This window comes from Sebastes fasciatus, chromosome 11, assembly GCF_043250625.1.
Source record: "Sebastes fasciatus isolate fSebFas1 chromosome 11, fSebFas1.pri, whole genome shotgun sequence".
In the NCBI taxonomy this organism is placed as follows: domain Eukaryota; kingdom Metazoa; phylum Chordata; class Actinopteri; order Perciformes; family Sebastidae; genus Sebastes; species Sebastes fasciatus.
This window is the reverse complement of record NC_133805.1, coordinates 31,181,862-31,197,576: the sequence shown is the minus strand read 5'-3', so window position 1 is coordinate 31,197,576 and position 15,715 is coordinate 31,181,862. Positions and strand designations below refer to the sequence as shown.

The 15,715-nt window shown below is 40.6% G+C and overlaps 1 protein-coding gene across 2 annotated transcripts in view; it reads left to right on the top strand.

Annotated features, from left to right (window-relative positions):
* The window catches only part of LOC141777744 (contactin-associated protein-like 4), a 168,494-nt gene that overhangs the window by 106,005 nt on the left and 46,774 nt on the right, over nucleotides 1-15,715 (top strand). For both annotated transcript variants that reach the window (XM_074652267.1, XM_074652266.1), the window contains exons 11-13: nucleotides 5,675-5,781; nucleotides 9,785-9,904; nucleotides 11,682-11,882. In XM_074652267.1, the coding sequence (XP_074508368.1) occupies nucleotides 5,675-5,781; nucleotides 9,785-9,904; nucleotides 11,682-11,882 (428 nt within the window). The remainder of the gene's footprint in view (nucleotides 1-5,674; nucleotides 5,782-9,784; nucleotides 9,905-11,681; nucleotides 11,883-15,715) is intronic.

The window sequence follows — 15,715 nt, the reverse complement described above, 5'->3', positions numbered from 1 at the left end:
CGCTGTTGTTGAGGATGTTTGATTGACAGAAAACGCTGACCAATCAGAGCAGAGTGGGAGGAGACAGAGGCTACAGACACAGAAATCAGCACTTTTGGAAATGGGCTGAAACAGAGGTTATAGAGACATGCTGGAATGCATGATCTGATTGTTTTTTTGAAAAAAAACTTCAGAGACATGGTTTGGAGGTGTCTGAGACCTATAATAACTAGTTTAAATGGAGTATAATATGTGACCTTTAATACATGGACGCCCGCTCTACCAACTGAGCTAACCCAGGCGCCCTGCAACTTGTTTTTTTAAATTGGTCCGCTTTGTTTGTGCACTGTGAAACTAAACCAGAATTATTGGGAAAACGAACCAAAAGTATCAATGCATCTCTGATTCAGACTAGCTAAACGCACTATGGCTTGTGAAAGTGCCATAAAAAGTAAAAATGATTTGTACCAACAATGCAAGTGTAATGGTCAAAAAACTTTGATTTCAAGGAGAAAACTAACCAACAGAGAAAGGATTGACACCCTGTTAACTCACTCAATAGGCTATACTATATACAGCAGTATATAGTATAGTTAACAGGGTGCTAACTGACATCTAATTTGACATGACCCACCTTTGTAGCAGTTTTAGCAATTTAGTTCCTTAAAAGTAAGTATTTTTTATATAACACTGTGTTGTCATCTAGTTCCTATTACTCTGCCTAAATATCATACACTGACTAGCACATGAAGAAATAGCAGAATGAGTCCAGACAAAAGTTTCTTCCCAGTTCATTTTGTTCTGCACAGCTTTTTAAGGCTGTTTTCTTTAGTTGTCACTTCGAGTCAAAGGCGGCGGTACGGCTCTCTTTGAGGAGAGCTCAGACTCAAACAATCTGATTCTTGTGGCCATTTTGGATGTTTTTTATGGGAAAATGTATCCTACAATATGGTTTGTATGCTGTTGGCATGTTCTGCCACTGCTGTAAAGGTGCCAACATTTCTACTGCTGCCTGCTAAATACTGTACATTTAGAGCTAGAGAGAAGTTACAGATATCATATGAAACTAAAAAACCTGAGGAAGCCATCGGTACCAACCATGTCATAGTAGCTCGTTGGGAAGGAGGCTAAATAACGCTCCAAAGTTAGGCTAAATTTTGGCGAGGAAAAACTGGCATGGCCATTTTCAAAAGGGGTCCCTTGACCTCTGACCTCGAGATATGTGAATGGGTTCTATGGGTACCCATGAGTCTCCCCTTTACAGACATGCCCACTTTATGATAATCACATGCAGTTGGTTTTTTAAATGCAGTATAAATGTGTTATTTTTGCCTATTCTAAACATGATGTGTTACTATTTCTGCATACTGGGGTCCCTAAACAGTTTTAGAATTACATAAAGTGTGTATCATTGTAAAGCTGATGATGTTAGTCGCTATAGTAACCATTTCATTGTAGTGAGACCATTTTTTAAAATTTGACCTCCCTGTATAAAATGACCTGTTGTGACCTCTAGGATAATCATCAGTATAATAAAGATAATCAAAATGCAATTCTTGCAGAAATCTCAAAATATCAAAAGTTTTGATGCCAAATCACAGCATGTCTTTTTCTACGATGTTCCTCAAGGTCTTGTTACTTAATGTGGTATATTTGGAGGTATTTTTGATCATCAATTTATTTTAATTAATTCATGAATTCATGAATTCATGTTTATTTCTGATTATGACTAGAAGAACGTGACACACAGTGCTGAGCTGCATCTGAAATTAATCTTCAGGTTCCAGTTTTCAGATGATGTACACCACTTCTATGCAGGCCAGCCATTAGGAATTATGGGCATGGGGACAGATTTTCCAAATTGGGCCCCTCTTCTACCCCGAATCCAGGTCGCCCAGTTTCATATGATACCAGTATCTTAACTCCAAGATTATTTTTTATAAAGCCCAATTTTGGTGACCTGTGGTACATTCTAATGCTACTATTCCATCATATACACTAATCTTAATTACTGTGTATTTTAATGAGTTTGCCTGTCTGATTGTAAACATGTAGCTAGTGAATTATTGTAAAGGAGAATCAGGCTTCTAGTGTGTTATAGCCCACAGTCTGTAATAGTTATTAATATTTAAAACAACGTCTATTCCTGACTGATCAGAACTTTTCTAATTTAGAGTCATAGACCTTATTAATTATTTATTTATTGACACCTTCACTGTGGTTCATCAAGACATGCCACAATGATGGTTAATGTATAAATGCTCTCTTATTCAATGGAAATAAACACGGTTACTTTAAGGGTCCCAGGTCTTATCCAGCCCGTGTATTGATTTTAAATTAAACTATTGATAAAATAAACCTATGGCAAAAAGAACTCTGAAATAACAAAACATGTGAATCACTTGACTCAAATCATGTGAATCTAGTTAATCAACTCAACTTCTGTCATCTTGACTATCATCATACTTTATCATATAGGGGCCTACAGCAGGAAGTTCCATTACATCATATTTATATTTATGATTTGGGACATCTGAATCCATGTATGAGTCCGACCCTCTGGAGGTGACGTCATCTCTCATTGATCAGCTGAGGGACACGGATCAGGATCCAGTGTTTCCCGTTAATTACGCCCGCCACAGTTTCATAATGAACCGACAATAGCTTTACATTTCTCCACGGGTTTGGTCGGTCGGTCGGCCACTCAGTGTGTCCGAAAGATTCAACTCGGCCCGGGTACAGCTGTACCCTTTGCCCCCGCCTGACGACGGGCCTGCACTATGTGACATCTACTGTTGACCTGCTATCTCCTCCTAAAGACCCCCTGTCCCTCCTAAAAAAGACAAAAGAAAAGTCTTTTGTGGGTCTCAGAGGGTTAAAAAAAAATGACCCGATCATTGGCTTTCATGAATTACATCGGCCATCAGGATAGGAGTCACATTCACGCGTGCACTAAGACTGTGTGTCGCCTACGACCTCACGATACCATACGTAGCACGATACAGAGGCCACAATAAGATGACGATATCGTGATACACATTGATTTTGAATAATGACCGTGTCTTACACAGAATTTACTGCAACATCTGCTCTTTATGCATGTTTGTCTTAAATTGACACATGCACTGTTTGTGTATGTGGATTGGCCTTCGCTGATGCATCAGCAAGGAGTACGTCACAATATACTGCCGTATCTGACCTAACGTGCACTGACAGGTCAATGTAAAATCTGTGAGCATATCAAAATGGATGCTCGTCATTATGAATGCTTTTTATTTCATAACTATTTCCTGAACTCCCTTGGGAGCTTATACAGTGAGCCACCCACATCCAGTATACTGAACATCATCTATAAGGACCCTGTTTCTAATGATACTATTTAATTTGCAGCGTGAAATAAATGTGTTTGGACAATCGTTGCCCCCCTCCTTCAGTTCCATCCGTCCCTCTCCTCCCTCCCACATAGGACTGATGTCATGATGGTTACAGCAGTATGATATTTATCTATAAATAACACACGGAGCTTCAGAGAAGTCTCCTGGGAGCTGGATTCATAGAGCTTCTTCAAACAGTATGGCAGCACTTTAGAAGAGCAGCACAGTTCAATCAGAGAAGATCTGCCTCTGAGAAGAAGTGAAAGAATATTTTCTATTCAGCAGAAAACTTTTCCTTTTTATATAAAACTAAAGAAACATCTAAAGTGAGAAAGTAATGAAATTATTCTTTTGATCTCTCTGGGGAAAGGTGAAAGGTGTTTCTACTGAATATTCTGCAGAAGGCATCTTTTGATTCAACATGAGAAAGTTTGGTGTTTTTCAGCAACCTCACAGACCTTTATAAATACAACAAAACAATATTAAAAATGAAAGATGTTCTATTTGACGTTTTATTCTTAAATAACCTTGAAGATCTTCAGCTAAAAGGTTTTTCCCTCCTGCATTTTCAAGAGGCTCATTTGGTTTAATGAAGTAGTTTTATCTCTTTGAAAGGTAGTGGGAGTTTGAAAGCATGGTTTCCCCAATCATCACTATTCTTATAAAGACGGAACAGGAAGGGCTGATGATGGTTAGAAAGAGATGGTCTGTAAGGACTATCTGTGCTTTTAAATGCTCACTAACACTTTCATAAGAACCACCACAGTAATGCAAACGTTTGTAAGTTGCAACATGCAGGTAGACGCTCAAACATTTATTTCAGTTATAAAGAAAGCACCACCGATGTAGTATTTGACTCCTATAACAGAGTTGGACAATAAAAAACAAAAGGATTGAAAATGATGCATTTTTCTTCCTTGTCAAAACCTGGTGCCTACCTTACCCACAATGCAATCAACCGACCAGCATGTTATGGTAGCAGTGGCTAATGGAGCCTAGTCTCAATCATCAGAATTTTGCCTTAAGCACCAAGGCATGTGGTACATGTCCACAGGCGACGATTCGAGAGACGGGGGGTCACGTTGGCTGCTCCTCATTTGCATAAAGTTGAGGTCTAGGCTACTTTATGCAAATCAGGGGTGTCCGGTGCGACTCGCCACCTCTGGAAACTCACTAGAAACTTTTAAACTAAACATTGTTGATCAAAAATAAAGACAGATTTAACAACTGCGTGGCTTATTTCTCACATAAAATGTTTTCAGAAACACATTTCATTGAACTTCTTCTGCGATATAAGAGAAGAAAGTTTCCAAACGAGTCGCCGTGTTGGTTCCGGGTTGAAAGCTGGGAGCAGCTGCCCACGAGGGAAAACATTCAACCAATCAGGTGCTTAGCGCCTTGTGTCTAGTGGCAACCCATCAAGCGTCCAATGCTGTGAAGCGAGGCAATCGTGCATGATTGAAAAAAGAGTTGATTCGCTAAATGGATAACTCTTTTTGACGAAGGCAAAAACCACCTCAAGTGTGATTAAAAACTTTATTTCACAATTGAGGAAGTTTTATCAAATGTTGCCGTTTCCATACAGCTTTTCTAATGCCATACTTCAAAATATGCATAGAAATACATGAATGGAAACACGGCTACTGTTTACAGTCTGATTAGCAACTTGAGGAGGGATAATGGAGTTGGAGTTGGGAGACAGAGAGTTCACACTAACTGTTGCATTTTGGCCAATGCGTGCCGCATCTTTTGCTCTCCACACGGACTGTTTGCCTGCAGTCAACCAAAGCTTGCTCGAACATGATTGATCGATACTACTCGGACTACAAACAGAAACCAGAACGCTTCTGATACCAAAATCTTGTCCCGTTGCCTCCAGATTCTACATCCATGTGATATCTGTTTATAGAGATTAAACCACGACTAATAGAGCTGGCATTTAACTGCTCACTAAATTGATTGTTACAGTATTATAGCAATATATCCAGTTTAATAACTAAACACAAATCACAGTTGCCGGGAGGAAATTTTATGATTTGGCTTTATGACAAAATCAGGGAGTATGTCTTTTAATTTGGGTATTCAAGAAGCATGTATGCAAATGCAGTAAATGTGTCCTGCTGAGATGAAAGGGAATCAGCTCAAATATAAACGATGTTTCATATCAAATGTTTGACATTAAAATATATAATCAGTGTTTGGTTTCAACCGCCTGCTTTGTTATTTGGCAGCAGATCCAGGATAACTGATATGTTACTATAACAAACAAATAAATCAAGCCTAATAACATATACTGATATTGTGCTTCTCCTCTCTCTCAGGTGTTCCCCCAGTCGTTGTGAACACGGCAGCCGCTGCAGTCAGTCCTGGACCGTCTTCCACTGTAACTGCTCTGAGAGCGGCTACAGCGGAGCAACCTGCCACAGCTGTAAGTCACCTGTCGGTCAAACATCAGCACATAACCACCAAACCAAATGAGGAGAGACAGAGACGGAGGGGTGAGACGGGACTGATGGAATACACATTAGGAATGAGGCAGTGTGTCGAATAGAATTATGTTGTTTTTTTCTCCTGAATAATTGAAACTCAGAGGCAGAGCAAACAGAGAAAGAAATTAAATTAGATGAAACATCCTGTGGTACAAACCCATTAAAATATAATAACACATTAAACAAAGATAATAAAATTCATGCTTTTTTGAATGGCACATTTTAAATGGCAAGAGCTTTATACACAGGCACTGACCAAACAAACTTAGAATAGTTTTAGCTGCCATGTATTTGATTAAATGAAGGACATATTATTATAATTCATGTTTAGGCCATGACATTACTCACATTTACAGTGTGTGAGAGCAAAAGAGTGTTTCTTAATCATTTCTTTACATTGCAGCCTGTGCACATTTGGGATAATTCCAATTCTTTACAACCTGTATCTTATTTTGGTAGTTATGGCCATTAATTCTGTTGTTTATAAAAATATCTTATTCAACAAGTTAATAACTGAGATGTGAGAACGAGGCAACAAACACAAGCAGTGTTGATCAGACAGCTTTTAAACAAACCACTATGTCAACTTATTTGGAAGAGATACAAACCCAAACTGTCTGATAGTAAAGATCCAAGTTTCACATCACAGTTTACAGATCAACTTTCTGTTTCAGATTTGACCTATTGTACTTACCGTACTTGTGCATGCACTGTTTTCCTGTGCAAAAAGGGATTACTGTGCACTCACTTTGAATTTCATCTTCAAATGAATTAGTTTATATTTAACCGGTTACGTTCATTTTGTTTGCAACCTGTCTGATTGTCTGACCTCTCGTGTTTCTTGCTTTATTGGATTTTGTTTTAGCGATGTCGGCATGTTCCCACATCTCAGCCGTCACTTTGGTGAGCGCCACATCAGCATAACAAATACAAACGATGGCCAAAACTACAAAATTACAACCCCGAATTTTCATGAACTGGAATCAACCTTTAAAGGTGATAAATTCCAAATTCAGATCATATCTGTCAGTGTTGGGAAAGCTACCAGTTACTCTACATGAAATGAAGCTTCACTGCACTGAATCTACCCCTGGCAACTTGCATGGTATCCTCTGCCATCAGTGTATGAATGTGTGTGTGAATGTGTGTGTGAATTAAATAAATTATTGTATTTTTACTTAAAGGGACTGTTTGTAACTTATACCACGTGTAAATCAATCCGGGTCGGTGTCCCATGTCACTCGCGTGTGGCTACGCTGTTCAGACTCAGACTCCAACACAAACTACACGGAAGCACCAAAACCTCTTGGTTGTATCTAGTGAAGCCCGTCTGTTAAACAGTGTTGGACGCAGGGGGGACCGTATGTTTGGTCTCCAGGACTGGAGTCTCTGCTGTACTCTGCTCCTCTGCTCCTCTGCCTACCTTCACTCACACACACCGCTCATTTTCGCTCTTTCGCTCCACTCTCACGTGCATGCACGCACACTCCACACTGCAGAAGAGTTAGTTTAGCTCTGAGAATATCTAGTGAATGTTCAGTGGACGTTTGTGCAGAAATAACTGCTGCTGCTCCTCCAGACCAACAGAGGTTTCCCGTGTCTTGTGAAGTGACGGGGCTCCGCAGAGAGAAACGTTATCGTCTCCGACCAAAACTCTGGTGTCTCCCCTGTTCCCTCCGGCCGCGAGGCTGAGGCAGGAAAAGCCAACACTAGGATCAGCAGTGATTCATGGAGAGACCTTCGTCTGCTCAGCTAACATTACTGCCAAGCAGCTGAAATATAGAGTGACATTGTGCTTTTAGCTGACGTGTGTCTCCTCACTGTTTTGAGCGATGCTCGTTCATGTCTATGTAGAGCGAGCACAAGCGCGAGCAACAGGATGCTGACTTTAGTTGACTTAACGGCCACAGGTGTCGCTGTTAACAAACAATTCTGATCTTACAAACAGAGGCATTAGTAGTGTTAATGATGTATTATAAGTTGCTTAGAGCTAGTGTTAGAAAGTTAAACAATTCATAATTCCCTCTCTATTATCTATTTGATATTGCTATGAAAACATCTCAACAACAACTGTACTCACCGGTATTCAAGTTTCTCACCAAACTTGGGGGATTGACGTTGTGTTTCAACGACGAGGACGTCGGTCGGGACGATGTTATCAGCTGTAACTGACGCACAGTGCAAAGCGGCGGCAATTAGCTAATGCCGGGATCAGACTACACAATATTTTTGTCTTTGACGATGGTCACCATGTCAGATCTAACGATCACAGCGCCATAAACTCTTGCGGTGTCTTGGTCGGGTGACTGGCAAGACTACACGTATGACCACGATCAATCACGGCACGTCGTATTCCACGATCATGCGCGAGTTCAGACGTCATCGGGGGGGGCGGTTGAAGTAACTGTCGATCATGGCGACAGAAGCGTTGTGTGTGATGCTGGCGGTCTGGTGTTGCGAAAAGAAAAAGAAAAGAAAGAAAAATGGTTGTGGATTCACTCCTGGGTGGCACAGAGAGGACGGTATGGGCTGTCCATGAAGTGCTTCCGCTATTTTTCGCAAACTTTTTTCCTTTTTGACTCTGTCACAGTACTCCCTCGACGAAACGTCAAATAGGCGGTGGTACAGTCGCCACAACTCAATGAATTTTTCGTCAGTTTGGTTGTCCCACCTGACAGCAGCAAACTCGGCATCCCTCCTCCTTTTCGCCATGTTTGTTTATTGCCAAGTGACCTGACTGCAACTGCGCGCTGGAGAGAGCACCTGATTGGTCAAAGCAAAGGAACACGTCGTTGGAGATGTCACACTAGGCGTTTCTAGACGAAAAATTCTGACAGGCTAGACTTTTCGTTGTGGGGCGTCCCCAGACGTGGTGTCGGTTGTCGTGTACTATTACACACTAAACGAGATAGATTTTCGCACACGACACTCATTTATCGTTCCCGATCCCCTACGACGGCCGTGTCAGGCTATAATCGGGCTGATATTGTGTAGTCTGAACCAGGCATAACCAGTGGAGCACACACACTGGGACTCACATGTAACAACATGCATGCGTGGCTGGACCAGTAGACAAAGCAGAAACGCGGCTCGGATTACAACACACATACGCTCAGGTAGACATTGCTCCGCTATATCCTTACATATCAAATAGTTGTTTACTGATATATTAATGCTCTGGATATAAAATTCAGCACCTCAAGACCACCTCCGGTTAGCTATATTTGATATCTGCACATCCTTTCTGTCCAGTGGAGGAGGATACAGTATTATGAAACCTGTTTGTATGTGAGAGATATGATGAAGGTTAATGAGACTGTAGCTGTGACTAAACTACCAAATACTGAATGAATAAATTAAACTGCAGCAGAAAGGTGAGCTTTGGTGAGAGCTACTGTATCGGTTCTGTGCCGATTCCTTCGAGGCAAATCCTTCAAACCAAAAGGGGAGCGATTCCCACAGTGGTCTCCTTTTTATAGCTGATGTTTTGAACCTTATTCCTGACCACGCTGAGGCAACGTGATGAATAAGAAGAGAGATAAACAGGTAAACAGAGTGTGGGAACCTCGAGATATGGATTTGACTCGAAGGGGCTCGATTCTTTGATTGCAGAGGACGACTGGTGTGTGTGTGAGGAGGGAGGAAGACTTGTAGAGACAGAGAGGAAGAGGCAGGGCTAATAAAGGTCTAAAGTTTTATTTATTGAGCCCTCGTTCTCCCATCAGTCATTACTGTCCTCTCCAGTTGGATTAATCTTTACTTTGGGGGACGCTGCTGCAGAAATAAAACTTAACATGACTGTCTTCACTCTGGTTATGAGACGGTGATTGAGTGGTGGCAGCACCCATAATCCTCCACAGTGTGCCGTCCCCCCTCAGCTCCTGTGTGTCTCTGCCTTCTGATGTGATTCATGTTGAGCTGATCTCATTATTTTCCTCCCAGCTGTGTACGAACAGTCCTGCGAGGCGTACAAACACAACGGCAACACGTCGGGACATTTTTATATCGACGTGGACGGCAGCGGACCAATCAAACCGCAGCTGGTCTACTGCAACATGACAGGTGACACACACACACACACACGCACACACACACGCTCATTTCCTCATAATTGTAAATGATGCTTTCTCATCACGCACTGATCCACTTTGTCTTCCATCCTGTTTTCTTCTCTTTTTTTCTGTCATGTGTTTAATCACATAAACATGAATAATAAAGTCTCACCACTTCATATAATTTGTGTGCGTGTATAAATCTTAATAGCGATGAAATTCTTTTTTTCTAGTCTCTGTTATTTGTTTTCTCTCCGTATCCGTCACTCTGTTTCTCTTTCTCTTAAGTTTAAGTTCAAAGATGCTTAATGTATTTAATCTTTATTTATACAGGGTATGTTGGCAGAGTATACATACATCCTCATCTACAGCCCTGTTAATAGTTACACAGCCAAATGAAATAACAAAAGCAGACGGAGTCATTAATATAACAGAACAACAGACAATAAATAAGATAGTGTAAAACGTAATGAAAGCAGTCAACAGGCGGGTAAATTAATATTACTGAAGGTACTGGAAGTGTTTTAGGTTACATCGTAGATTATTCATCGGAGCTGCTGCACCAGCAGTAGAAACAATTTTTCCAAGATCAGTTCTGAAGCATCAGCTAACCAATTTGGAAAATATTTAAAGCGTCAGTAGGACATTTTTTGGCATCATTGGGCAAAAATTCCATAATAATCTCTCAGCATATTGTAATTAAATTGTTCTGAGAGAAAACTAGACTTCTGCACCTCTTCATGGCTCTGTTTTCAGACTTTAGAAAATCTAGTCTGTGACGGAAGACTTTGACCAATCACACGTCATTTCATTGAGAGAGAGCGTTCTTATTGGCTGTGCTCCGGTCATGTGAGCGGTGCTTGGTATTCCCCATGTATTCACTCAAGAGATCTCACAATACATTACAGTATCAGAATATTGATTCATATTTGATCAGCGCTGCCTAGTTTGACCGTTTGGTCGGAGTTAGTGAGTGATTGACAGCCGGCTCTCATAGACGGCAGCTGGACAGCAGACCTCAGTACCACTTTCATGCCTGTTCTCTAGCCAGGAGGCGATTAGCTTAGCTTAGCATAAAGACTGTAGGGAAACAGCTAGCCTGGCTCTAAACCTCACTAAGGAACATTTGATATCTCATTTGGTTAATCCATACAAAAAAGTGAAATATAAAAGCAACAGTGTGTTAATTAGTGAGCTGGTGGTTGCATTCTGGGTCTAGCTGTTTCCCTCTAGTTTCAGTCTTTGTGCTAAGCTAAGTGTAGTGACTTTTAACAACTAAATAATATCTATAAGCCACTGAGGGGTAAACAGGACAACTTGCTCTGACACGTGCTCTAAAAACAAACTAATGTCCAGAGCGTTGTATAACTTTGAATTAGCTGACACATTTATTCACATTTCATATGCTCACCATAGAATCATGGAGTCAGTATATTGTTCCATCTCTGTTTCCATCCAGTAGAACCCAAGCCAACAAGTTATATACTGTTACACGGCACGGCACAGCATGGCACGACACGGTCAAACACTGTTTGGCTTCCCGCCTTACACACACCTGATCTAAGAGTGGTCTCAATCCTCTCAACTGTTGATAAGAAAAATAATACACAAAACATTCCTTTAAATCTGAGTGAAAGTGCCAGAGCCAAAGATGACATAAGATGCCAACTGGTAATGGCAAGTGTATGATAGATATGTCAAACAAGAATAAATAATAAACAAATGCAAATGAATCAATCCATAATGAGCAACAATAATCAGTAATCAATATCTATCTATCCCACCAGAGGAGAACACATGGATTGTGATCCATCACAACAACACAGAGCTGACCAGAGTCCGACCGTCTCCAGGTGTTAACCAGCATTCGGTTCACTTTGACTACTCGACGGAAGAGGAGCAGCTATTGGCCGTCATCAGCCAATCAGAGCACTGCGAACAGGAACTGTCCTACCACTGCAGGAAGTCCCGCCTCCTCAACACTCCAGGTAAAGCCTGTTCAGGAAAGGTTTGCTGGTTATATCCTCATGTGTTTATGCCTCTGCGCTGGCGCCGGTCATTTCTCGTGAAGGTGATATCTCAGGAACACCTTGAGGGAATTTCTACAAATTTGGCACAAACGTCCACTTGGATTCAAGGATGAACTGATTTGATTTTGATGGTCAAACGTCAAAGGTCAAGGTCACTGTGACCTTACCTCCATCCCATTGTCGTGATATGTCACAAACTCCTTGAGCGAATTTCTTCAAATTTGGCACAAACGTCCACTTGATTCAAGGATGAACTGATTTGATTTTGGTGGTCAAAGGTCACTGCGACCTCACAAAACACGTTTTTGGCCATAACACAAGAATTCATGTGCTGATTATGACAATTTCACACAAATTTTTACTACGATAAAATAATGAACTGATGAAATTTTGGACAGACACGAATGTAAACTGCGAGGCGGTAATTCTAGTTCCTTTATAATCTGGGGATTCGCAGATAAAACTAGTCTTCTGCTTTCAGTTAGAGAGATGCACACCTGAACAGCTGGGAGTAGGGGCGATACCTGCCCAGCCAGGTGTTCAAACTAGTAACTTTAAAGAAATAGTTCGACATATCTGAACCAGGCTACAGCCAACAGCCAGTTAGCTTAGCTTAGCACAAAGACTGGGAAACCGGGGGAACAGCTAGCCTGGCTCTGTGGAAAGGTTGCAGAATCTGCTTACCATCACCTCTAAAGCTCACTAATTATTAACACAATATATCTAATGCATAAAAATTACAATTTGCGGTTTCCCGGGGGTCATGTGCCAGACTATTTCTTGCCTGGGACCAGTCACCAACTCCCCCCTCCCTCACACCCACCCCCTTAAAATGGCAAATTGTTGTTTCTACACTTGGATTGAATACGTTAATATAACATGGTAATTAGTGAGCTTTAGAGGTGCTGATAGGCAGATGTTGTTAGAGCCAGGCTAGCTGTTTCCCCCTGTTTCCAGTCTGTGTGCTAAAATAACTGGCTGTTAATGGTAGCTTTATATTGAATAGACAGACAGACACATTGTGCTGTTTTATTTATATTTTGACTAGGGCTATCAATCGATTATAATAGTTAATCGCGATTATTCGCAAATTTTTAATCTGTTCAAAATGTACCTTAAAGGGAGATTTGTCAAGTATTTAATACTCTTATCAACATGGGAGTGGGCAAATATGCTGCTTTATGCCAATGTATGTTTATATTTATTATTGGAAATTAATTAATAACACAAAACAATGGCAGATATTGTCCAGAAACCCTCAAAGGACTGCATTTAGCATAAAACAATATGCTCAAATCATAACATGGTAAACTGCAGCCCAACAGGCAACAACAGCTGTCAGTGTGCTGACTTGACTATGACTTGCCCCAAACTGCATGTTATTATCATAAAGCATGTCTGTAAAGGGGAGACTTGTGGGTACCCATAGAACCCACTTACATTCACATATCAGGAGGTCAGAGGTCAAGGGACCCCTTTGAAAATGGCCAGTTTTTACTCGCCAAAATTTAGCTGAAGTTTGGAGCGTTATTTAGCCTCCTTCGTTACAAGCTAGTATAACATGGTTGGTACCAATGGATTCATTAGGTTCTAGTTTCATATGATGCCAGTATGTCACTCTAGCTTTAAAACGGAGCCTGCTACAACCAGAAATGTGTGCTGCTTTAATGAAATTGTTGTCATTAAAGCCAATTTGAGTTAACATGCTATCGCGTACACTTTGACAGCCCTAGTTTTGACACATTTTGTGATTGAGTCTCTCTGGAAAATTACAGAATATAGAGGATGCTTAAGTCAGTTTCTTACAGCTTTGTCTTTCAATGACTTTAATCATGAACTCTACTTGGGCCAAATTTGATTTTATTTGATTTTGTGTTTATGAATATACTTAGAAAGTATAACTCGCTTTTTTAAAAATCTAATCTAATCTTAATCTTTTAATCTTATCTCGGGGAGAGCCCTCCTTCATTTTGTTTCCTCCCTTTTCCTTCAATACCCCTCAAGTTGCACATTGAAATCAGAAAAGACTGTAAACAAGAACCTGTTCTTAATTATGTTGTTGGGTTAAATAATAGTTAATGAAAGCTTGGTTTAGCAGGGACTCTTTCTCGACCAGAACAAAATCATTACGTTCTTTGCAGCAAACTGTGGTTTCAGGGATTTTCTCCTCTTTCAAGAATGATTCAGACAAATTGATCGTTCAGGATTTGTTTACTACCTCCTCCTTTAGTGTAATGAGTATTGAGTTAGATCAGTGTTTTCTCTGTTTTGTCATGTGTTTTCATGTGCTTGTATAGACTCAGAGGTGGTGAGCATTAGGAAAAGAGGGAGAATCACTTTGATCACCCATTTTCATTGAATTTGTCTTGGTAGCAGTTAATGCAACAGCTTACACTTTAATGCAAAGTCCATATAGAAGAAAGACAGAGCATCATTCAGTGTACAGAGACACAGCACATCATATCTCAACAATTATTTGATGGATTGCCATGAAATTTTGTACAGATATTCATGTCCCCCTCAGGATGAATCTTACTTCCTCTAGCGCCACCATGTGGTTAACAATTATGGTTTTGAGCAAAATGTCTCAACATCTATGAGATGGATTGCCATGGAATTTGGTTCAGACATTCATGTCCCCCTCAAGATGAATTTTGACAACTTCGGTGACCACTGACTTTGTCCAATACTTTTGTTTCTGCAAAACTAATGACATTCCCATCAGCCTCAGCTGTACTTTGTGTTAAGATTCAATTATCAAATGTTAGCATGCTAACATGCTAATCTGAGGTGGTTAACATTGTATAAACATTGTATCTGCTAAACATCAGCATGTTAGCATCTGCCACCGTAGCTCTCCAACACGCTTGGCAAACGGGAGAGGCTTCAGTCGGTTGCAATCTCAACCTCACCGCTAGATACCGCTAGATCCTACACACTGTTACTTTAAAGAAAGTTGATTTAATAAAAAAAATATCTGATGAATCATTTAATTCAAACTGAGAATATTGTTAGAGGATTTTTTTAGGGCGATATGAAAAATAAGACAATAGACATTCGAAGCGTCATTCGAATACATCAGTAGAAGCTTTGAATGTAAAAACGCCTACAACCCTTAAAATACAATGCAGTTTGTCTCTATTTGGAGCAATTTGAGTGGAGCGGCTTTAAGACAGTGAGCGTAGGGAACCAGCCAGTGGGACACACAGACACAGCTTCCATTCACATGATGGGTATCCAATGAAATACTCTATTGGTATCGGTATCACTTTAAGGGTAGTGGTATTGGTACTGGCATCACAATTTTTTAAAAAGATACACAGCTAAAATGCTGACGTTAGCATTTAGCTCACTGCGCCGCCGCGATCTAGACTCTGTTTTGTTATGTGTATTCGGGCTGAAAATAGTGCTGAAAGAATTAGTCAAATAATTGGTGATCACCTACAGTTTGTATAACTAAATAAACATAATGTATCAGACATTCTTCTGATTACTATTTATCCAGTGGACATCCATTCAGCAATTGATGGCAAGGACACATCCTCAAAGTCTCTCTCTCCCGTGGAACTACAAAGACTACACAGGAGAGAAATATGAGTGTTTAAGCAACTTTTTTGGGGGGCGATGATGGATGAAAATAGTGAAAGTGGTCGAAAGGGCAGACTTGGTAGAGAGATAGAAGTTCCATTATATACCCTGTGCTGCTCTCTGGGAAAGTAAAGAAGTGCTGACTCAACAGAGACCTTTCCAATCACCTTCTTTCACTCCTCTCCACCTACGCATTCTCACAA